This window comes from Prunus dulcis, chromosome 6, assembly GCF_902201215.1.
Source record: "Prunus dulcis chromosome 6, ALMONDv2, whole genome shotgun sequence".
NCBI lineage: Eukaryota > Viridiplantae > Streptophyta > Magnoliopsida > Rosales > Rosaceae > Prunus > Prunus dulcis.
Window position 1 is genome coordinate 28,706,906 of NC_047655.1, and position 24,134 is coordinate 28,731,039.

At 36.1% G+C, this 24,134-nt stretch overlaps 3 protein-coding genes and 2 long non-coding RNA genes across 10 annotated transcripts; 1 reads left to right on the forward strand and 4 right to left on the reverse strand.

The window, feature by feature from the left end:
* Positions 1 to 1,042: 1,042 nt before the first annotated feature.
* Positions 1,043 to 6,258, reverse strand: LOC117632450. 6 transcript variants are annotated; one of them, XM_034365928.1, is made up of 10 exons: positions 5,940 to 6,258; positions 5,257 to 5,293; positions 4,766 to 5,085; positions 3,661 to 4,025; positions 2,943 to 3,192; positions 2,625 to 2,790; positions 2,422 to 2,524; positions 1,963 to 2,091; positions 1,656 to 1,871; positions 1,043 to 1,565 (listed from the first exon to the last, which is right to left on the reverse strand). In XM_034365928.1, the coding sequence occupies exons 3-10, from the start codon at positions 4,995 to 4,997 to the stop codon at positions 1,287 to 1,289; spliced, it is 1,740 nt and encodes a 579-aa protein (XP_034221819.1). In that variant the 5' UTR covers positions 4,998 to 5,085; positions 5,257 to 5,293; positions 5,940 to 6,258; the 3' UTR covers positions 1,043 to 1,286. The 6 variants fall into 6 exon arrangements, with proteins under 6 accessions (XP_034221819.1, XP_034221820.1, XP_034221817.1 ...); XM_034365929.1 differs by having other exon boundaries at positions 5,834 to 6,258; XM_034365926.1 differs by having other exon boundaries at positions 3,661 to 4,037; positions 5,834 to 6,057.
* Positions 6,259 to 8,037: 1,779 nt separating this feature from the next.
* LOC117632452 (protein JASON-like) lies at positions 8,038 to 10,180 on the forward strand. Its single transcript, XM_034365932.1, has 4 exons — positions 8,038 to 8,300; positions 8,402 to 8,499; positions 8,661 to 9,714; positions 9,800 to 10,180. Exons 1-4 carry the CDS (start codon positions 8,214 to 8,216, stop codon positions 9,878 to 9,880), a joined length of 1,320 nt encoding a protein of 439 aa, XP_034221823.1. The 5' UTR covers positions 8,038 to 8,213; the 3' UTR covers positions 9,881 to 10,180.
* A 275-nt stretch (positions 10,181 to 10,455) lies between these two features.
* On the reverse strand, positions 10,456 to 14,108 carry LOC117632453 (peroxisome biogenesis protein 12). The gene is made up of 10 exons (XM_034365933.1): positions 13,655 to 14,108; positions 13,418 to 13,523; positions 13,153 to 13,301; positions 12,792 to 13,041; positions 12,250 to 12,359; positions 11,942 to 12,016; positions 11,595 to 11,681; positions 11,356 to 11,442; positions 11,091 to 11,228; positions 10,456 to 10,819 (listed from the first exon to the last, which is right to left on the reverse strand). Exons 1-10 carry the CDS (start codon positions 13,760 to 13,762, stop codon positions 10,748 to 10,750), a joined length of 1,182 nt encoding a protein of 393 aa, XP_034221824.1. The 5' UTR covers positions 13,763 to 14,108; the 3' UTR covers positions 10,456 to 10,747.
* Positions 14,109 to 14,946: 838 nt separating this feature from the next.
* On the reverse strand, positions 14,947 to 18,123 carry LOC117632454. The gene is made up of 2 exons (XR_004586472.1): positions 16,268 to 18,123; positions 14,947 to 15,273 (listed from the first exon to the last, which is right to left on the reverse strand). It is a non-coding gene; the product is annotated as an uncharacterized LOC117632454 (long non-coding RNA).
* A 938-nt stretch (positions 18,124 to 19,061) lies between these two features.
* On the reverse strand, positions 19,062 to 20,479 carry LOC117632455. The gene is made up of 4 exons (XR_004586473.1): positions 20,242 to 20,479; positions 19,794 to 19,865; positions 19,542 to 19,606; positions 19,062 to 19,092 (listed from the first exon to the last, which is right to left on the reverse strand). It is a non-coding gene; the product is annotated as an uncharacterized LOC117632455 (long non-coding RNA).
* Between the last annotated feature and the right edge of the window lie 3,655 nt (positions 20,480 to 24,134).

The following is a 24,134-nucleotide window of genomic DNA, read 5'->3' on the forward strand; positions in this document are numbered from 1 at the left end:
TCTCCTCTTTCTCTGTCTCCCTCCTCTCCTCTTGCGCACCTTTGAAATAAGATGCGCCCAGCAACAGCTACAAAGAAAAGAAGAAAAATTCAAAAATACCTTTGACGAGTAGAGAAGAAGCCATCGCTGCCACTGGTTGGGTCAAGAAGCAGCCACCCGACCCGCCCAGGCGCCGCCTAACTCCCTGGCGCCTACCCTTAACGATTAGGATGAAATCTAGCGCCTAGGCGTTGTCCTCCCGCCTAGGCCAATTTTTTGAACACTTTCTTTAGCTTTTAATTACGAGGAAAAAATTGAGAGATTAATAAGACTAAATTTGAGAACTGGTTTCCAAAATCATGTTTGAGGATCCATAAACCCAATGAAAATTGATATTCCCAAACCAGCCCCTTCGCGAAATTTCTTACGCAGAGAATGCACATTACATAGAACTTCTCTTTGGTGGTCTTTCTGATCGTGCCTTCATATGCATCCTTCTCCATCTCATTAAACACATAATCTTTCAAGAGAGAAAAACTAATTTGTATTTCAGTTTTTCTAATAATATATATGTAAACTGTATGAAGTGTAGAGCATAATCCAAATACCTGATGAAGTCGTGAAAACGCAGCAAAAACAGGTCTTCTACTCTACGTCAGGGTTCTAACTTTTGTAGATGCTAATCTAATAAAGTCCCACCATTAAGGAGTTCTTATTAGGACGTCCGGAATTTCTAATTGTAAGGACGCCATTGTTTTTCATTTTTCTTCACTGCTTTCCTGCCTCTCTCGGTTTTTCTCCCCGTCTTTTGTATTCATATGCTTCAACAAGCAGTGGGTATATAAAACAAGCTTTAGAGCTAAGACATATAGCTGCAAGAATGGCATCCGTACGGTAAGAAAATCTGGACATCCTGATAAGAGAATAATTGAATACATATATATACCTATATTATATATTTTTATTTTAGGTAATTTACAATAGTAAATTTTGTAATTGAAAATCTCTTTTGTGAAGTGAACAATATAAAGTGTGGGAAGTTCTACTTCTACACATGCAAAAATGGAAGTCAACACATTTCTACTTGTATTATCCCACTCAACTCGAGCACACTCTCGTGCAAAAGTAACAAATCATAGACCTTCTATGTTAAAAGTCTTTCCTAATGGATCTTTGCTTATGTGGGCATGTACATAACTTACATGATTAAGAGGTAGATAATACATACTGATATACAGACAACAAAATTGTTGACCCTAATGATTTACATATCTATAATTCTCATTGCCTGTAGTTTAGATGGATCTCTACCAGAACCGGTCCTTGTTGACGCTCAAGTATCCGGCCATAACTTTCCCCCCGGTATTTCTCATTCCATCTATAAGGAAGCACCAAGTGGAACCCAATGCTCCAACAAAAAAGTCAGCTTCACTTGCCATCAAGAAATTGACAAGTGGATAATTTGTGCTAGTCTCCCTGCCGAGACTCGTTTCATAAGTTGCCATTGTCATGTTTCCGACTTGGCGGGTCACGTTCGTGTAGTAAAAGTCCCAGTGACGGTAACTTCTGGATTTGTCAATGACTTCCTGAAGATTGTTAATGGTTAGGTTTAAGCCTCATGAGCCATCACTTCTAAAATTATTTGGAAAGATGATGTTAATGCAACAAAACTAAACCTGCATTTCAGTGGAGAGCCAAACACTCTTGAGCTGTGGGAAGCGCTTTCTAATGCGGCCAGCAAGACCCATGTATTCTTCAAATCCAACTACCTTCATTTCACATGCTTTGTCTCCCATTCTTACATGCATGCTGAGTAGTGGCCTAGGCATCCAAGGCTTGTGACTAGACCAAACAAATTCTTCAATATCAGGCCTTCGATCGACCGTAGCATCCTGCAAGAAACGTCTAATTGTAAAGCATAATTGTTTGTTTACCTCTGTCCTGCAAGAAAAACAGGGCAGATGGGATACATGTCCAACAAACCTTAGGCCATTTCCCTTCAAAAGTTGTGACGACCATATTGGCAGCTTCCTTTCCAAATGCAGTATGACGAGCAACATTCAATAAGCCACATGTGTACTCAGTTTGAAATCTCATCAAGTATCGTACTGCCTGACATAAATGTAACAATATACAATCAAATATCGAAAATCAAAGTGATTATGTGTAACTGAATAAAGGACACTGTTGGTTCCTCATTCGAAAATATTAATGATGCAAGGAAAATGCTCCCTGTGTCTGAGTGTACCAGAATATGGGATCCGACAATGTCCTCTTGAAAAAACGGGGGAAGAAAACTATAATGTACATATGAAATTTGCATTTATTTCTACATTTTCATGAAAAGGGTGGGCGTCTGGCAGACCTTTCTTTCTTTCATGAATATATTGGATTTATAAAAGAAAATATATAATTCATTTATAGAAGACCTATACAGATTACCTGTGCCCTCCACCACCTCCGATCCATTTTGCGATGATAAGCAACTAAACTTCCATTGATGTCTGTGGTAGGTTGCAAATGACTCCAAGGATCACCCCATGTTCTGCATTAAATATTTGGCATAGTGACATGAAAAAAGTTACGTGCTGCCAAATACTGAGAAGTGAACTGAAAATGAAATTGTTCTAGATGAAAATTTTCACCTAGGTGTAGGTCCAGCCCATATTTGCTTTGAATTATAACTTTCTTTTGCCTTAATGGTGCCTTTTTTCCAGGCTTCTTCACTTCCCATAAGCTCAAATGCGCGATCTCGACATTCTTGGGATGTTTCAGGAAAGAAGTAGCAAGACCAACTGGAGCGGGATGAATCTACAAATAGAAAACAAGAGGTCTATGTTGATGTTTCAAACTTGTTCACTATGTGATGAGAGCAATAGAAAAACAAGAAAATAATATCTTTATATAAGAATTAAAACCATTTAAAACCACTGAAGTGAGATGTCATGAATCGTGATATTAACCTTTACAACCATCATGGTCGGCCCGATTATAGTAGTTGGTAACAAGGACCCTCTTTTCATTGATTGCAATAGCTAGAAGCCCACACATTCCAGCAATCTGGGCCCCAATTCCAAATCCAGGTAATCTTTCCCAGTCAGCTACAAGAAATTTTACACTAGGATCCCTGCAGTTCAAAGGATGTTGATGCATCCATATGTCTCGTTGCACTTTTCTGGTCAGGGGGTAATTTTCTTCATCAGACCCTGTAATCTGAAGGAACTTGCATATTAGTAGAACTGTGGAAGATTGTAGAACACAACATCTTATTTCACAGAGCAACATGAAAATTCAAAGTTATGCAGTGATTTATAATGTACAGACGTGTCAATATAGCACATTATGTGCTTAAATATGGAGCTCATCAACCATGTAAGATTAGAGGCAGATGGGTTGCGGTTCCCTTTGCATTCTTGCTAGCTATGCAGAATGGGGAATCCTGATAAAAACAAGAACTGATTGGTCTTGAAATTCAGGACCCAAGACTCTTAAGTTCTTTCATTGTTGGATTATTGAATTGAATAAACACGTGTGTGTAGACACGAATGAACTCATGTGCAAAATGCATATGTACAAATCAGAAATATATGCATGATTTCATTTGACATATATGGCTCATTCTTCCAAATTGTTGTTCTACAGTAATAAATAGTTATTGGACTTCGAATCCTAGAAACATACCCAGGGAGCATAAGCACCTTCAGATGTAGCTTGATGCTCGTTAGTTGCAGCTGCTGGGTACTTGGCCAACAACCCTTTCCAACTTGTCCAGGGAGGATAAGTCTCATTCTCAGCACGCTTATCGAGGCGCTCATTTACTTGTGTTTTTAACTTGCAGTTTTCCAAATGAGGGGCATTTGGCACACGAGATGTGCTTACTCCAAGTCTCTGCAAGTCATCACTTTCTCCAGACTCTGATTCAGTCAGTAAAGCACTCCAAGCTGAATACAACAATGAGACACTCTCATTATTGATCATTTCTTCACTTCTTAGTGAATCAACTATTCTCCCTGTTCTGATTATCGGTTTAAAACTGCAGTTTGTGCCTGCAACCATACCTTTAATTCAAAACCAGAAATTAATCTCTTTGATAGATTGCTTCAAAAAAAAAAAAAAAATTTCGTTAAACTATAAGATGCATGCCAATGATTGAAAGCACTGTTCTTCGGTTCGTAACTCGTTGGAAGCACTTTGTGGCTAGGGGCAAGCCGAACCCCGAGCGGGGATTAATCCCACACTTCGGGTGTAGGGACACTTCGTGGTATTTACCAAAAAAAAAAAAGATGCACTGTTCTTCTTATCTACAACGCAGGTGTGAATTGAATCTGGAAGTCACAGAGGTGCCATGAGTGTTTTGGAACTAATGTCAAGGGTCACCAAAAAAGAAAGAATCTAAAGGCATCAGATTTACACCTCGTCACGGGAGGGCTTATCTTCATAATCAAAGCAGACATTCAACTAGCAAGTAAAGTCAAAGTCAAATATTGAAGTGAAGAAAATGTGTTGATGAAGAAGCCATTCTAACTTTAAGTGGTTTTGAATACACCTTTTAATTAAACCTCATTAAGAAGTTTATGAACGACCAAACTCATTCATGTTGGCAAATTTTATTTCTCTGCCTTCTGTCCCTTGCATAATTATTTCATTCCCAACTTTCCTTTCCCTTGGATTTAAAGCAAGCAAGGCAAATAGAGAAAAGAAAAAGCAGAAAAGACCCACGTCCATTAAAACAATGAACTTTAAAGTAGACAAGAATTGAAGATTTTATCAGGAAAAATTGACTCACTGATGATCTCTGAGCTTGAATTTTCAGCTGAAGCACCCTCGGAAATGGTCGAAAATGAAAATCCACCAAACTCAAAAGTACCAAATGAAGTAAGAGTAGCCAGAAACAGAGAAGTGAGACAAACTCCACACAGAAAACCAACCACACAAATTTGGCATGGAAATGAACTCCCCATTTGCAAAGCCTTCTGAGAAACAGCTCTCTCAAGCGACTTCTGATTTAACGGTTCCATTTTCACCTTTAAGGATCAATCAAAGAACCCAAGAGCAACTCTGAAGCTTTTTTCACCGGAATTTCATGGGACGCCAACCAACTCATCACTGCAATCACACGAAGCAACTTAACTTTTAATTATCTTATTTTCTTTTTTACTTTCTACTTTTGTGTATGAGATTTTCATAAGCAGAGAAACATGAGAACAGGGCTTATGCCAATCTACCAAATGAAGGAACAAAATCACAAAAATTGTCAATATCAACCATCCATTTCACCTTAAACTTTGGTGGCCCACTTTCATCTTCCTTCCAACTGCAAAAATAAATGAAATTTCCTATCAGAAAAGAAATGCAGAACTCGAGCCAGAATATTGCACTAGTGATGGAAAATAAAATATTACTATCATCACTGCAGTAATAATGAAAAATCAGCAAATTCAGTAAGATAGACATTCGAAAACTTTTTTTTTTGGGTGTAAATCAAATTTAATTTTGCTGGTTAATATAAGATTAGTAAAGACACCATTAAATGAAGACAGAAATTGCAGAAGCACAGGGACCAATTTTACATTTTAAAGTAAAAAATAGAGAAATAATAGAGAGAGAGAGTATTAGAATACCATGAATCGCAGAATATCTTCTTGTATCAAGTAAAAGGTATAGTTCACTTGGATGTCAAAGATAAACGGAAGCAACAGATAGGTAACAAAACCAAAACTCATAAAGAGAGCCCATGCAGAGAGACACACGCCACAAAAGAAGCAGCAAACAGTTTAGAGAAAGAGATAAGCATGGCCAAAAGCAACACCAAAACAGAAAATTTGGAAAGAGTTTTATCTTCAATTATGTGTACCTTTGAGTAATTGAGAAAAAAGAACGAAATTGAAATGGGTATCTCAGCAAAACCAAGAAAATACAATACAGTACTTTGAGAGAGAGAGAGAGAGAAAGTTTGTGACTTTGTTTGTGGGTGTGAATTTGTTGAGTTTCTCAAGAAGAAAACAGACATCTCATCTTCCGAACAACCGCGGCCATCCACTCGACGTTGTTAAGATTTTTATGCAGTTTATGCAAAGAGACTCTGTCAGTGTCTAAGATAGAGTGATGCACAGTGGACACATGGCACAAACCCAAATGAAAGAAAAAGATGGTGTTTTTATGGTGCAGGTATAACAAGACCTTTAATTTCTAGCTCATTACCAAATACCAACTGCCTCCCAAAAACTACGTTTCATGATGAACCTCTCTCATTATTATGAGTTGTATTTGGATGATAAAGTTTTGAGTGCAAATTAGGAAAAGCTCTTAGCTTGTAAAAGACACGAATCCCCTTTGATTAATTGATTCCATCATTTAGTATGTTCTAGACTTGACACTTACACTTGCTCCTTCCCCACTTTATTTTGGTCCTATAAGATCTTAACATTTAGGGAGATTCACTATTATACCCAATATGGGGGCTCAAATTATAAAAATACCCTATATAAAATGGACTTTAGAAACACACCCAAAGCCCATTTACAACATAACAAAAAAGCTTTTAACTTCTTATAAATTACAAAAATGCCATCAATTTCTTAAAACAACCCCAACCCCAAAATCTCATAAAAATACCCAAAGCACTCAATAGGGCATCAAAGTAATTTAATAATCAATATTAAATTCAATAAGGCTAGCTATCATTTTTTGGGTTTTTTTTGGGTTTGTTTATAGGAATTCAATTGTGTAGGGTTTATTTATAATATTAGTGCTAGAAATGGGTATATCACTAAATATCTCTAACATTTATTGGGTATTTGGCCCAAAAAAAACTGAAAAAAATAATAATTAGTTGGTGCTCTGTATTCTTGATTTCCTTTGATTAAATTATAATTATGTAGTTGTTGGCAAGCATCCTATTACCGTCCCTTGCTAATCATGCATATCTAAGATTGGAGAACTTATTTATTTTAATGAATTGATGAAGACTCAAAAATGAAGTCGTCAAGGGGGTAGTATAGTAATTGCATGTGCGAATAGTTTATACTTGTACATCCAATTTGAAAAGTCCAAGTTGATATGATGAGATGCTAATCTTGACACAAGGCCAGCCACTTGGTAAATTTCTTTTTATCCGCCGACACGTACAGCAAAAAGATCCCAAAACTAGCGTTGGACCACTTCTTGTTGATGATAATATTATTATTAGAGGAGCTGAAAAATTCATACTTGTAAAACAATTAATGAATATATTCAGTTGCCAGATATATGAAAACTCCATTTTCACAAGACTAAGACTTTGTCCGGGCTGCTCGCCTCTCACTTGGGATTTATTATGTATCGTTTCTCTTGTGCGTGTTTTTTTATATTTGTTTTAATTACCAAATGAACAATTTTATTTCATGGTCACGGAGTCAAGGAGTCAAGGACAATACGTATAGTTGTACGCTAGATTAAGAAAATACTAATGATACAAGGGTTCTTTTTTTATTCAACTAATGATACAAAGATTAACCAAATTGGTTAGAACGAAAGTGTTTTTCATTTTACATTCGAGTTCGAATTCTCATCTCTATAATTTAAATTAATTTAAAATATATTATCGCTTGTATGAAAAATAAAAAATAAAAACTAAAAACTTACCGCTTACCAACCAGAGAAGATAGAGCACTTATCTGTGGCACTCGACGACATTGCGTTCCATGACAATAAACATTTTTGGAGGACCTACTTGTGGATCCCACCGGCTTATTTGGTTTTCGAAAAATAACATATTCTTCGCGAGTTACGAAATGGCTCTGTCTCCTCTCCTGTCGTTGTCAGTTTGTCACACTGATACATATGTTATTCGGTCCCACGAAAATAATTGTGCAATTTAAAAAGCAAGGACTAATTTAATTTGCATTCGTGTTCCACTAACTTTCAGAACAAGCCGCCAATTAGGATCCACAGGCCCAAAACAACTGCCTCAACTTGGGCTGGATGAAAATGATACCCCCTCTCTTCTCAAGCCCACCCGAACTAACTTCTCTTAAATGAAGCCGAAGAAAATCTCAACGGTCATATTTTCAAGCTCCAGATTCTTCAATCAGACTCTCTTGTGACCGTTGCGTCCTCAGTCTTCTTCTCTCTCTTTCTCTAAAGTCTAAACCATGAAGACCGCTTTCTAAACCACTCTCTCTCTCTCTCTCTCTCTCTCTCTCTCTTGAAAGCAAAAGGCATCCGAAAGAAGTCAGCTGTAAAAGCAGCTAATCATGGGGTGCTTTCCAAAATGTTTCATTAGTTGTAAGCCCCGAAAGCTCAAAAAATCAGTCACCGTGACTCCATTTAAACACCAACAAGTAAGCAAAGCAAGCCCTGCATAATCACATTTTACTAATTGTAGTGTAGACTCTGCTCTTCCCAATTTGGATTTTACTTATCTGAGATTAATTTGTTGCAGGGCCATGAAGGTACTGAAAAAGTTGTTCAAATTCAACATGCTGAACCCACTAAGCTAGAAGACGTTTTGGAAGCCATTAAACTCACCAAAGAATCAAAGTAAGCTTTATCCGTTGTTATAGCTTCGATCTTGATTCTGTTTCTTTTTTGGGAGCATCTGTTTCATTGGGTTTATGCCTTTGTGGGTTTTTTATTATACATTTTTTTTTAAAGTTGACATATGTGGGGATTTATTTATGGTCATTAATAAATGTATACAGAGAGGAGGAGAATGAAGAACAATCAAAGAATGATGCCAAAAAGAAAGTTACGTTTGATTTGAATACCAAGGTCCATCATGAAGAATCATCTACCACTACCAAGGAAGTCACCAATAGCTTGGTGGAAAGCTCTGATGAGAAAGAGGAAATACAAAAAGAGCTGGGACCGATTCTGGGTTCCATTATATCAAGCGTAGCACCATCTCATCCGTTAAACAAAAGATACGAAAATTGCCAAAACAATGAGGATGAATATGAAGATATGGTAGACTTGGATGGAAGTGATTTGGATGCAGCTGATGATTATGAACAAGGACATGTCGATGATGAGTTTGATAGTAAGCAGCAAATCTCAATTCAAGAAGAGTCTTCCGAATCGTTGTTTTCACTATCGATAGATTCCAGGAAACAAGTTTATGATGCTGAAATAGATGAGAAGGAGGTCAACAGTCCAATGCCAAAGCTCAGTGCCTCTAACCAGGAAGTTAATCTAATAGGATCAAACCAAAATGCTAGGGATCAATCAGTGCTGAAGCCCATTGAAAATCTTACTCAATGGAAGGAGGTCAAAGAGAAAGCAACTTCCACAGCTTCAAAGCACCAAGAGAAGGAGAACATAAATACAGAGCAAGATTGCTATGTACCCTTTAGCCCAGAGCCTACTTTGAAGCTGTCAAAACACTGCCCCAGGCCAAAGTCCGATGACCAGGGAACTGGGGTTGACACTAGCCTTTCAAGCTGGTTGGTTGAATCTGAGACCACGCCCAAGTCCAATGCCAGTAACAATTCTGTGGGGAACAACTCACTTTGTGAGAGAGTGATAAACTCACCCGGAAGCCGTGACGATAGGCCAATTTTAGGAGCTTGGACAACTGAAGAGATAAAACAGTTGTCTGCTTTTTCTACCCCGAGACGGTCGCGAAGCCCAAGTCCGGACCAGATACCGATCATAGGCACTGTTGGGAGCTACTGGTGTCATACTGGTCAGACCATGGATTCAGACTCAAGCTCTTCTTGCAGCGGAATGCCAAGAACAGCAGGGAGAAACAGAGAGGTAAGCGTAAAGTTTTTCTTTTCTTTTTGGAAAAAATGCTATGTGATTACTTGAATTGTGGGTTAAACGTGGTTTGATTGTGCAGGATCAGAAAGTGAAATGGAAGTCTACTGCATTTGAGGCAAAATTGGAGAGAGCTTTAGACATGGGTGTACTTGAAGCTTAGCTACAAATTATAGCAATGGTGTCCGAGATGGGATATTCAGTATTTGTGATTAAACGTGGTTTGATTGTGCAGGATCAGAAAGTGAAATGGAAGTCTACCGCATTTGAGGCAAAATTGGAGAGAGCTTTAGACGTGGGTCTACTTGAAGCTTAGCTACAAATTATAGCAATGGTGTCTGAGATGGGATATTCAGTATTTGTGATATTCATGTAATTTTGAATTCCAGGGGTCTAAATTTTAATCCGGTTGTCTGCTAGATATTTATGTAATTTTGTTATTTTTCTAATTGTTTTTTCATAAGGAAATTATCTTACATTCAATATTTAACTAATTAAGAAATGAAATTTTCAACTAATAAATAAACTAACAGAGACGAACTCGTCAGGGAAATACAAAAATTGAACATGCGTAAAATGGTCGCATCAATTGAAGGTGCAATTTGTATGTCTCTATAAGATCGACCTGTGACAACTCATGAAAAATATGTAATGACTAAAACAAAGAAATTTTCTTACATGGGAAGCCAAAAGCTAAAAATCTCTGTAATGACTATAAGATCGACCTGTGACAACTCATGAAAAATATGTAATGACTAAAACAAAGAAATTTTCTTACATGGGAAGGCAAAAGCTAAAAATCTCTGTTATACGGTACTAGAACAAAATACTCAATACATCATTCTTCCATTTTCCCCCCAAGACTACAGTTTACCCAAGAGACGATACAACATTTATTTGTTTTGACAGTAATCACTCCCCTATCTTTGCCTTATATTTGAATCAGTTACAAGATCCTCTGAAAGGGAAATGTGCTATTTCTCCTTTGATTTTTTTTTAAAAAAAAAGACAAGGACCCAAACTGGGTTTTCTACACATCGTGAAAGAGCCTCCTTATCTGGTCGACAGTGGTTGGCATCAATGTGATTGGACATCGCTTATACTGTGTCAATAACGACCCATAAAAAGACATTCAGTTACATGCTATGGAAAAACAACATAACTTGATGCATGGACAACACAAACACTGATTTTCTTTGCCTGCTTGGAATATGCAGACATAGCGATGTACTTGACAGTATGCAATATCAGTTTATATACTTCACTTCAAAGGGCAGCCTTTGTCAGACTTTCCCAAGGAATGTGAAAGTGTGTTTATCCACACAAAACATCGACTATTGAAAATTAAAATTAACGGCTTCTGAAGGCCTCACCTGAGAAACATACTTGAAAATGCAGGCATAGCAAAAGACAAACCCAGAAACTGTAATTACAGATGGATTCGCACGCCTCTGTGAACAGAGAGGACAAAGAGTTCTATCGGGTGGCAGTGGAATCCCCTCTTTGGCAACCTGTTTACAGTAATGGATTAGACTTGATTACTTGAGCAACATACCAACTCTTTGATTGATTGGAAGTGCTATTAAATTCTAAAGAAAATGATAAATTAAAGCCAAGATGGATTGGAAAACACTTCACCTGGGGAGGTGGAGGTGGAGGAGGTGGAGGGTATATGGTTGGAGCTGACATTCTCTCTTCAGCAGATTGGTACCACCATTCCATCATCTATGAGTTTAATTCAAATCAATGAAAGTTACAATGAGAATCATGTGATAAAAAATGACTATGAAAACTTGCCACCAGTCAAATTAAAGATTATTATGCTTGTTCCATAATTACAAAGGTCTTAATATCACATATGGGTAAGCCATGCTTACTTTAAAAAAGAATACTGCTGCAATTAACCCAGTCTGTGCATAATCGAGCACTGTGTATGTACCACTGAGCAATGCTCCTTGTAATGCCTGTATGGTGATTCATGTCAGATAGCAAGAAATGAACAACCAAGGTCAATCCAAACATACAGAAGTGCTTCCTCATAATCTTTACATAATTTGTACTTTTTCTCGTGGAATATTACTAATCAAACACAATAATAATAGCAGACTACTTGCATATGTAAGGTCAACTACTATCATACCATGTTTCAAATCAATATGACTAAGAATCAAACTAAAAAGACTTGATTAAAACTATTAACCAAACTAACCAAATGTAGTTATACCTTCAACCAAGGAGGACCACGAAGTCTCTCACGTTCATGGCTTCTTGTTTTTGAAATTCTAGAAGATGTATCCATCTACCTTGACACCAAAAAATTGTATTTCAACTATTGAATCATATACATAGAAACAAGAAGTCATCACCAAGCCACGCCAACTATCATTTTTCTTTTTCTTTTTTTCAATCTCATAAATGTAACAAAATTCAACGGATAAAAGTATATCATACCAAAAATCCCTGACTAAATGCACTGAAAAATATAAAAGGATAAATGGATGAGAACCAAAACAAATTTTTGCCACACAATACCAGCTCTTGCCCTGTAGCTCGACAGACATGAATCCCAAGAGCATGTAATCCTAAGGAATAAAATCCAGTTGCATCCAACAAGTATAACATCTGATAAGCAAATGAAAATCCTGCATCACCAGTTCTAGGTTAGAATGTATTATCTAACCAGACGTTCAAATGGTAAAATACAGATAAAGGACCTAGAGTACTCCTAAGAAGAGATCAACAGATAGATTCACTGTGAAGATGTAACATCGTACATTGAAAACATAACAACATTAAGGGGACTTTAGATATATAATCTTTTAATTGGCTAAGTTTAAAGAGCTTCATGTCAACATTATCTATTGTAAAGAAAAAGAACACAAGTACTAGTCTTTTGAAAGTAAAACTTCTATAATTACACAAATTAAGTAACTTCCCTCAGTTTCTACTGCTGGTTTATGCATAACATGCATATCCTCACAAATATGTTCGAGCAAAAAATTAAAAACAAAATCCAAATTGAAAGATGAAAGTCATTCTTTGCATATAAAGGTCAGCAAGAAAGATGCACACACCTTCAGTACTAGCATGTAGCAAAGGATAGCAAGCACCTATAAATTTCTGGATCTTTTTAGTCAAACGCGTTCTAACTGATGCTTCCATATCCAAATTTCCTCTTGGAATAACAGAATCCTCCCCTCTATCAAATATATCAGCATCATCAAATCTTTCATCAACGTGTCCCCATAAGCTTGCTTGAAGTCTGGCTTCCCTTTCTTTATTATAGATTGAATGCAATTTCGACTTAAAGTAAGGCAATACAACCTAGTACATATTCGTTCACAAGTCAGTCCTCTTTCATATAGCTAGACTTATAAGACAAAAGAAATCTACATAGCCCTATCTTGCAAAAACACAATAAGCAGGAGACCGTACCAAAAATACAACTGACAGAACTCTTTGGCGCTTTTCTAACCCAGAATGCTGAATTCCATCACCTGGGTTCAGGCGAGCATCATCCTTCATGGCTTTTATCTTCACAGCCCGCCTTCTTAATCCATATAGAGACTCAGAGAAGGAAGCATCTGAAGAGAACAGGACCCAGAAGACAAAATTATTGTAGATGGTAACAGTCATTGATCAGTCAGATGCACAATAAAGTAAATTCGTAACTGCTGGAGCAAAAGATGAATCAGAAAACCTGTAGTTCTTAAGCTATGAGTTTCGAGAACTAGCATGAGCAACGAAAAGAATTCGTCTTCATAGTCTAACACCCTATGGAGGAAGGGTCTTCGTAAAGCTAATACCTGTTGAAATTAACATTCAGAGATAAGATCATTCTCAGCCTACCAAACCCCAGAAACAAAGAGAATTGTAAACAATCAAATTTTTACAAAAGAGAAAAAAGAAGAAGAGAGTAGATAGAGGTAGAGCTTACGCCGATGGAATAGGTGAGAGCGGCGCGAAGACTGGCGGGGAGCTGCTGAGCCGCCGCCATCTCGAAGAAGGTGGGACGAGTCCCTTGGCCACCCACTTGAAACAACATCTTCTTTACTCTCTCTCTCTCTCTCTCTCTCTGTGTTCCTGTTTCTTGAGCTTAATAAATTTGTTTTGGGTGCCAGCAGAGTAAGGACCTACCTAGTAAAAAAAAGGTTGCGAACTTGCGATGCGATGCGAAATTTGACAGTTTGTGTTGGAAGGAACACAACACCGCCACATCCAAATTACAATTACAAAAGCATATTGCCCAGCCTATTTGTTTTTGTTTTTCTTTTCAAGAAACACCACATAAATTATTAGGACTATGTGCATTTGTCATCCAATTAAAAAAAGAAGAAGATAATTTCATGAACCTGAAGAACTATTTATTTACGATAAAAAGCTTTAAATAAATAAAACGTTTATTTATGGGTGTGGGATAAAGGAAATGTAATCAATTCTTTAATTCTTGAGTTGATGACTATAGCCATATTATTGAATTTCAGAGAAAACAAAACAGGACTGTTAAACCATCCATTAACAATGAATGTGAATGCAAGTGCTTTACAAGGAAAGTGTTCTAGACATTTTGGCTGGAGTTTTATGTATACATACTGTTCACAATTGGGCTGCATGATAGATGGGGTATACCTATACATACTGGGCTGTTCTCATGGAGGCCTACATGATTATTGATTCTCGTATTTGAGAAAGAAAAAGAGGTCCTTCACTTTTGAACAAAAAGGAAATGAAAAAAAAAAAAAAAAAAAAAAATGATACTAATTATTAAACTGTTCAAATTCAAAGCCCAAGTACCCGCCAATGCTAACATGATTTATATGCTAAAGTCCAAAGTAAACAAAAACTAACCCATAATTAAGCGATTGCTAATATTATTTAGTGCTAATTAAAACGAGACTATAACTCCAACAAGAACAAGGTCCTCCAAAATGGTTGAGATTCTTCATAAATGCAAATCCTCGAGATCCTTGTTAACTTTCAGATTCCTTAAAATGGCATTGAGGCGAGGGAAAAGATCCACGTTATGAACAATGAAATTTACCACGATCTTCTTGATAAATTTTAGTCCGTACTATGAACCTATAACGACAATCATGTCTTGTCCATATTCAGAAGTGCATGTAACAGTTGCGCGGAAAAAGATGCAGCAGCCTACCAGTCCTCCAAGTATCTACATCATCAGGAAGTAAAGTACGTAATTTAGATGTAGATTTATATTTAGAAGAGTACTAGAAAAAAAGCCCGCACGATGCTGCGGGTTTTGAAATTACATACACAAAATAAGATTGTTTATATATACAATGAGATTTAATTTGTAGCATTATGCTTAACTAAGGCAGTATAAGTTGCTAAAAAAGAAAGTAATAACATATTTTACAGGCTGCTTGTTATGTTAAAATAGTAGGCATGTTTGTGTATACATTGAGATGTTAATAGTGGGAAGCAGTTATCAAAATAGCAAAATTTGGATAGTTTTGAGTAGCATGCTGTTTAATTGGGCAGGTTTTGTTTTGCAATTTCTTCATGACTTTTCTTCTCTTTGATGGAGATCTTGACCTGTTATAAAAAAGTGGGAAAATAGTAAGTGTTAGTGTTGATGAATGGGGAAAATCAAGTGAGGACAATAATCATAAACATCTAATTATGTATAAACATGAATAATATAATTTAACAATTTAATAAGAAAGTTATAAATGGTTTTCCAATCGAGGAAACACAAAGTAACGAAATTAAGAGAACTAATGAGCAAGTTCTAGATGGTTTTCCAATTGATGTCACACAAAGTAAACATATTTTAAATTCTGTGTTTATCTAAAGGAAAAGTTGAAGAGAGGTAAAAGAATCATAGTTGGATGTATTGAAGAAAAATTGAATTTTATGAAAAATGAATAATGCGTAACCACTATTTCTTAATTTGAGCTCCCCTATATACATATATTTCACAAAATTTCAGCAAGAGAAAGTACTGTAAATCTGTTTAAAATTGAGAAGAAGGAAAAAAAAAAAGAAAAGAAACAAATCATCCCTGCATATAAGAATAAGAAAAGAAACAGTGCAATAAAAATATGGCAAAAAGTTTAACCCCATAAGCTCAAACTCAATTAAGTTTACCAGAATAGATGTCTTTTTGAAGAATAGAAGGAAGCACTTGATTCAAAACACCCGTTAAAAAATTTAAATATGCTACTATGTTATTTACACATCATCGATAAACAGATTATTAAGTTATAAAAAAAAGTCTATCACAAAATTTAATCAACAAATCATAAACCCTAAATTCCAACAAATCAAATAATCATATATAGTCATCTATAATCCAACAAATCATTATCCACACACAAAATCATCAATATTCATTCAATCTAATAAATCATTATCCACAAAGAAAATCATCAATATTCATCTAATAACTCATTATAAAAATTTCAACTAACTAAAAATATTAGGCATTATCATCAATTAGGGATTTAGAGTTTAAAAATCACTTGAATATGAGCTTTTCCAAACCAATAGATTAAAATCGGAGATGGAGATGGAAGAGAATGAAAACCTGGAGAAGTAAATCAAGCTCGCAGGCCAAATAAATGAGGCTCCAAAAGCAGCTCCCAACCTTTTCTGTCATACACATGAATTAATCAAAGCAAACTGTCATATCAATTAATCAAACAGACCATTTTATTTTTTTTTTAAGAAACAAATTTAATTAAGACAAATGCACAAACAGAGAGAGGAAAAGAGGTCCATCACAAAATTTAATCAACAAATCATAAACCCTAAATTCCAACAAATCAACAGCTTTACCATTTGACACGCCCTAAGAGAAAAATATCACACAAAAACAAATACCAAATGCACAAACCGATCTATGTTATTATTCTGATGTGAATCGAAACTCGAACTCGGTTCCTAGTGAAAATTGTGAAGACAGTAAGCTGTTATTGAACTATTAGTCATGTGCCCCTTCATGCTACTGAATGGGATTGGACAGATAAGGTTTAGAGACACATGTGCTGAGGCTGAAGAATTTTTCAAGGAAAAGAAAATAATGAAATTGGGTGAAAGGAAAGCATGCACAAAGCTACTGGATGTGTGCACAGACATCCTTCCATCTAAAGTGAAAGGAGATAGAAGCAAGTCAGTTCTATTTGATGCATGCAGGCTTGCTAAAGCCTTGCAGTCCCTGGAGTCAGATAGAGGGGGGACTAATGGGAGAAAGTGGCAGTTTGTAAGTCATGTGTGGGTGGAGATGCTCCCTTATGCCGCCAATCAATGTCGACGGAGTGGTCAGGCTCAGCAGCTCAGGCGAGGAGGAGAGCTGCTCACCCATGTCTGGCTTCTTATGGCACATCTGGGTTTAACTGAACAGTTCCAAATTTCAGAGGGCCATGCAAGGGCAAAACTGATTGTGGAGTTTTTCTTTTTTTAAAAAAAACGCGAACAGGACACAATTCACTCTGAACTTTTGAAATTATGTGTTTCTTTAGTTTGTTTTCTTGTTTTGAAGAACAATTAATAACTTATTGTGGCTCCTCTGGTGTTTGCCTCAACTCATTGTTCAGACACATTTCACTTGTAGTAAGTTCAGTTGGTTACTAACTTTAATTTGACTCACTTTGGTCTGATTAGGTATCAGAGACACTGAAATTTTTGGTGATATAAAAATAGTTTAGTTTCTTTTTGTTTATCTTAAATTACACTATATGTTTGTTCTTGAAGAAAAACCCTTTTAAACGATCGACTTCTTCACTATAAACCTAAAGAAAATTAAACCCATTTTCATATGGTGCCGTAAGCTAATTTCTAAGCTCTATTAACCGAAAGATCAAATTCATGCGAGCTGAACACTTTGCTAAAGCAAAACAGGAATTAAGAAGCATTAAGAAAAGAAAACAAAAACAAATCCCAACTGACAAAGAGCCAGCCAAAAAAATCTCCCATTCTTATCTCCCAACAATCCCAACTGAATTTAAAATCTGGTTCTGGTTGTATCAACAACTCCAACCAGATAATGAAGGTAGTTTTCAAACTTAGAAAGAGAGAAGAATTAAAATTCGTAAATCAAACACCCAAATTGAGAAACCCTAACAAACAATTTAAACCTTTAAAACTTGGAAGGGCAAAGATTTGAAATAATAACTTGGGAAATAGCTTGAACACTACCCCTTCTTTACGAATTTAAATGTTCTCTCTTTATGAGTTTGACCTAAAGTTCATCACGGGAAGCTTTCGGATACAATTATGCATTCCCAATGACAGACCTCTCAAACTTTGGTCTGCAAAATATCCATTCCAGACCATAATTTTCAAAGATCCTTCTATGTCTCATCCTTTAAATAGATTTATATAAAAAAAAGTATTGCTCTCATGAGCTATAATTCCTGCAAGAATTCATGCCTTTGCAGGTACTTTAGCCTTTCAAGTGATAGAAGAAGGACTGAAAAAAGAAAGAAATGGCTCTTCAGTGAATCTTCTAACAGAAGACTTTGCACAAAAATAAACCTAAGAACTCAAAATTCCAACTATGCGGTCTATATGAATTCACTTTCTAACATACCATTCATATTTCCACAAAGATCAAAATTCCATACATACAGAACAGTCCTCTACAGAAGCATTTTGACCTAATTTATACCTAATTTATACCTACTTTATACCGTTATGGCCTTCCAGAAAAATGGGTTCAGTGTGAATAACAGGAAGAACACACACTTACACACCAACATCCACCAAAAACTAAGGGAGCTCAATAGAAACTGATATTAAACAAAGGGCTTTATATGAAGAAATCTTATAAGAACATCCACCAAAAACTAAGGGAGCTCAATAGAAACTGATATTAAACAAAGGGCTTTATATGAAGAAATCTTATAAGTAATTGAAAGAAAAAAACTCTATTCAGATACTATTTTCCTCTGTTTTTCTCTCTCCATCAGTCTCAAAACACTCAAAACATTCAACAACATGCTCAGATGTTTCAATCCATTGCTGTACCCTAAAATTAACCTCAACAAAACACCCAATAGATTCAACAACATACTCAGATATTAGAGGGTTTAGGGTTAGAAAGCTCATTTTTATTATTATCAATAGATGGTTTACTTGCAGCTTTACCATTTGACACACCCTAAGAGAAATATATCACACCAAAATAAATACCAAATTAAATGGAACCTAAGAAACTGTGAAGCAAAAAAAGATCCATTGGAGCATGTAGCTGGCGAGGTATCAAAGTTACTGCAGGAGTTTTTGGCAACTTAAATGAAACTACAACTCAAAGGAGAGGAGGTCCTTGGAGTGGTTTCAAAGATACTTAACCTCAGTAGATTAAGTCCCCTGCTCTGCAGATTATCTTCTAAGATAGTTTTCTGGGTGCAGCTGAAATTCAAGCAAAATATACAAACATAAGGTTAGCAATGTAAAATGACACCAACCCAAATGACCCAACAGAGGACAAAAGCATTAAAACAATAACATGCGGGGGAATGCCCTCAAGTGCAAGCAATCTATGAGAAAAGTTAAGCCCAAAAAGAATAAAGCACCCAATTTCTATTTTGTCGAAACATGATTAATCTTCACTTCTTTTTTCCTTGTGTTTTATCATTAATTTTTTTTTCTTCTCCATATTTAGGATACAGCAACCAAAAGCAGATAAAAAAAGGAATTTTTTTTTTCTTCAAGCACCCTTGGTCTTTGCTGTCCACTGTTTTATCGGCAACCAAAACAGAAATTGGGAATGATTTCCATTTCTAAGATTTCTCCAAGAGAGCAAAGTCATTGAATCGACAATTGATTAAAAAAATTAATAATAAGAACAATGGAAATACCTGAGCTAATATGTGAGATTCAATCCCCTTCCTGATAGAACCCAAGTGAGTCGAAAAGTGAGCACCTTGGAAGATAAGAGGAAGATCATAGCGATGAAAAAGACGAAGGCAAGGAAGTCGGTAAACAATGAAAACACAAACTGATGGAAGAAATACCTCATTTCAAAATCTGTAGCTTCCAATCAAATCAATCATTAGTATTATTATCTTAAAAAAATCACAGAAACTTAGCAATGGGTACTCATAAAATACCTGTTGGCAATAGAGGCGAGCTAACAATTGTACTTGGAGCAGTCAACATTGACATCTTAATGATAAAATCACCTGAAAACACGACCCTTTGCACATTAAAACACACAGATATATACCTAAATAAAAACACATGCTTATTAATTAAGATTCAATTAAACGCAATTGAGGAAAACTATGAGCAAAATTTATCCAGTGAAAACTCAATAAAGAGGGAGATATTGGTTTTAAGGGGCCTTATCACATCAGCAAAACTCAATAACTAAAAGGATGTTTTGGGTTAACTAACAATCACATCGTGCAAAGAGATCAGAAGTCGGAACCTAAGAAATCTGTTGCATATCTAAAACTATGATATTAATCAGATAGAGAAATTTAAATTGGTATATCGTTAAACCAAATTGAATTTCAGATACTTCACTACAGTTTCATGAACCATTAAGAGGCTAACCTGATCAGAAGCCAAGGCCAGGCGAGCAGCAGACGGAGATGAGTTTAGATGGAAATTGATCTTCGAATCGAAAGAGAAGAAGGCAAGGAAGTCGGTGAAGAATGGAAGCCAAAACTGAAGTCGGTGAACTATGGCTGTGTAAAACAGTAAAAGCCTCCAGATGTAGACATCGAAGAACCAACAGCTCTCCCATTTTACCCCTGAAGCTCTCCAACCAGCTAGTTGAAATCCAACCAGACGCTAGTTACATCCCAAGGAAAGAGAGGGCAAAACGGGAAAAACACAAAACAATCAGCCAAGGGCAAAATCGAAATTTTACTGTGCAAAGGGAGAGAAAAAGCTGGCTGAACAGTTTAAAATAAAGGCATTTTCGTAAATTTACTGTGCTTAGCTACAGTGATTAGTTGGAAATCAAAATGTTGATTTAATTTATATGTATGCTGTGCTGTTTGTTGCCTTCAATAAGAGTTGCATTGAAACTACAAAGGCATTAACACCTTACTGCCTTAGCAGCAGCTAGCTACTTCAAATTCAAACCAGAGAATATATAACTCTCATAGGACAAGAAGGATGATGCAGATGAGAAACACAAATAACAAAGAGTTATCTACCGTTTGTACCTGATTTACCGGAATATGTATTGATAAGAGATGAACAAGCTGCTTGGTCTTTACAATAATATCCGGGTCAGTAGTCTTGGTTGTTTTGATTGTTATGTAACCAAAAACCTGACCATACATGATTAAAAACAAAACAAGTTAATTAGTATCTGCATCCAATCATACATAATTTGAATCAACCGTCGATTGATCAAGAGTAGATATTTCAAAAACAACATTAATTTATTAAGACATACCACATCCAATCTGCATATGATACCATACTCTTTTAAAGCAGATTTCACCTTCGGCCAAGCTTCTTGCAAAAATATTGCTGCACGAAACAATTCAACGGCTCATATTGATAAAGTATTTGTTCTTTTATATAACTAAACCATTAATAGTAATGATTTGAAAACATATGGGATAAGTTATGTCGAAATCCTTTTATTTCTAGAGGTCTCAGACTTGGTTGTTTTCTCATCACCCACCCACCCCAACGATAAAATAACTAGAGAAAGCGATGCCTTGAGGCTTTCCATCTTCGTTCAGCAGAGGCTCAAACCTCCTATTATACAACATTTTGGATATGTCTGGATCGCGGCTCCAACGGACTAGCTGCAAATCTATTTCTGCACAAAACAATGCAAAGGATCATCTCATATTCTCATTGGTTGGTGCATCATGCATGCACAAGTATTTGTTCTTTTGAATTAGTATACTATTAATAGTCATTATTCAAAATCTCAAGAATGGTGAAACTTTGAGAGACACACAGAGAGAGGGCATGTACCGAAGCCTTGAGGGCAGCGACTGAGGAAAGAGGTGATTTCAGGATTCTCATCTTCGTACAGTGAAGGGCCAAACATCTTCTTCAAAATTTGGACGATTTCTGGGATGAGCCGTGGATCAGACGGGGCTCTTTTGGGCCTAGACGGGCGAGTTGAGACATCCAATTTCTTTTATAAATTTGTTTTTGAAAGAAACCTCAGCAAGGAGGCATAGTGAAAAGAGACTTCAGGCAGTGTCATGAGAAAGCTCTTAATATCCTCATATATGTTGCCAAGACTAGAATGGTACATTCCCGGATTGTTCACCGCTGCCGCCACCACCACCAAGGAGTCCCCTTCAAACATAGGGCGCGCTAATTGCCTTTCAATCGCACACTCAACCATGCTCAGCCGATGATACTATTACTGCAAACTTCGCCATAGCGCCCACAAAGGCACCATCATCCTGTCGCGCAACTATCACAAGGTGAATAGTTTAACTTGCAAACACACTAAGAACAAAATCTTAGTTAAAACTTCTTCCATATTTTATCTTGATTCTGCCATATTTCTTCCCAACCGACACAACCCCAAAGTTCTTCTATCTCAAGCTGATTTAAATTTCTCTCTTGTTTCCCGACTTCACACAAAAATTACAAAATCATAACGAACAAATTCAACAATTTCCTTTTCTTCTCCCTTGTGATTTTTTTTTTTTTTTACCATTCTTCAACTAAAATATAGATAAATTCATATTATCAAAGGTGCTGAAGAGAAATCTAGTATGTGCTTCAAAAAGATAATGGAAGATTAATGGGAGATTCACTATTATATCCAATATAGGAGTCTAAATTATAAAAAAAAAATCCTATATAAAATGGACTTTAGAAACACACCCAAAATTCATTTACAACATAACAAAAAAATTCTTAACTTCTTTTAAATTACAAAACTGCCATTAATTTCTTAAAACAAACTCAACCCAAAAACTCATAAAAAAGCCCAAAATATTCAATAAGGCATTAAAGTAATTTAATAATCAAAATTAAATTTAATAGGGCCAGCTATCTCTTTTTGGATTTTTTTTTGGGTATGTTTATAGAAATTGAATGGTGTATGATTTATTTATAGTTTTAGTGCTAAGAATGGGTATGACTAAATATCTCAAGATTAATCTCATAATAATACTTACCGTACATATACATGATACTGATTGTCATATTTTGAAAGAAAAAATACTGATTGTCATAATTAATAACAAGCATATCATTTTGCATGAAATCACACTTTTGAAAAAATAATCACACTTTTGAACAAAGCTTGGAAAACAAGAAGCAATTTTGAGATTGCATATTTAATATAAATAGTATCTTATTGTTCATTGGCGGTGGTGATTAAAGTCCAAAGTACTAAGTAAAAATTAATCCATAATTAAGTGATAATTGTTTGCCATACAGTTTTGACTATACTGTAGGCTGGCTAATATTTGCAACACAGTGCTAAAGTTGTTCCATTTAAAACGAGACTATAACTCCAAGGTCCTTGACATTCTTTGTCACTCGAATCGAAAGCATCAAAATAATAACTCACTCCAAAATCCTCGAGATTCTTTATAAATGCAAATTCTTAAGATTCATCGTCGCTTGAGAACTCGTTAAAATCGTATTCACATGGGAGAAGGATGCACGTCATGAACAATGACATCTACCACGATCTATCTGATATTCATATTCGAAATAGCCTGTAAGGGTTGCGCGAAAAAAGATCTCCAAGGCTACCAATCCTTCAAGTATCTGCATCTCAATTATATTTATTTTCAAAGTTGAGACAAGCGACAAACAGAAAGAATTAAACAATGTACCTAGCTAATCAAGTCACAGTAAGTAAAGCATGATTTAGAAGAATATTTTATACACCTACATGTAAGTAATTCATGAGGCGTCCCGGCCGCACCTAACATTGCCCATGCACCCTATTATTTTTCTTTAGTTTCTCGCAAATATTTAATTACAACATGCGGGTCTCTTGCATTTAACTTTTAGGATCTATTTAACAGATTTTGAGCTTCTGCATTTAGAGATCGTGTATATATACCCGCATTTTGTTATGGAGGATGATGCACGTCATCATAATGCCGAAGCACCTCTTCATCAAACATATGAGCAAACGCCCTAATGATTGCCCACTGAGCTTGGAGGATATCAAAACACATTTTCACATCTTTCCTATAACCCTCTTGATAGGCAGCAAAGTATTTTTCCTTCTCCAATTGGGGATGCGGAATTGTTTTGACGAATGTCGTCCACCTCAAGTAAATTTCGTCTGCTAGGTAGTACCTACCAGAGTATATGGTATTGTTGATTTCATACGCAATCTGAGGGACTTGACCTTTCAACACATTGTTGTGAACCACGGTGGAATAAATTAATCTTTCAAGAGATTCTTACTCCAAGAATGCCTACATGTGTTTATGTTCGGGCCACGACCGGGTTGTGAACCACGGTGGTGTTGGCTTGATTGATGA

Bases quoted from the DNA above. Each gene is read 5' to 3' on its own strand.
- LOC117632452 (XM_034365932.1), top strand. From the start codon at position 8,214: ATGGGGTGCTTTCCAAAATGTTTCATTAGTTGTAAGCCCCGAAAGCTC. The intron at 8,301-8,401 runs GTAAGCAAAGCA...AATTTGTTGCAG, and splicing joins CTCCATTTAAACACCAACAA to GGCCATGAAGGTACTGAAAA. The intron at 9,715-9,799 runs GTAAGCGTAAAG...TTGATTGTGCAG, and splicing joins CAGCAGGGAGAAACAGAGAG to GATCAGAAAGTGAAATGGAA.
- LOC117632450 (XM_034365926.1), bottom strand. From the start codon at position 4,997: ATGGAACCGTTAAATCAGAAGTCGCTTGAGAGAGCTGTTTCTCAGAAG. The intron at 2,791-2,942 runs GTTAATATCACG...TTCTATTTGTAG, and splicing joins CGACCATGATGGTTGTAAAG to ATTCATCCCGCTCCAGTTGG. The intron at 1,872-1,962 runs GTTTGTTGGACA...CGTTTCTTGCAG, and splicing joins TTGAAGGGAAATGGCCTAAG to GATGCTACGGTCGATCGAAG.
- LOC117632453 (XM_034365933.1), bottom strand. From the start codon at position 13,762: ATGTTGTTTCAAGTGGGTGGCCAAGGGACTCGTCCCACCTTCTTCGAG. The intron at 12,360-12,791 runs GTGTGTGCATCT...CTGGTGATGCAG, and splicing joins GCTACATGCTAGTACTGAAG to GATTTTCATTTGCTTATCAG. The intron at 11,229-11,355 runs GTGAAGTGTTTT...TACTGTAAACAG, and splicing joins CTCCACCTCCACCTCCCCAG to GTTGCCAAAGAGGGGATTCC.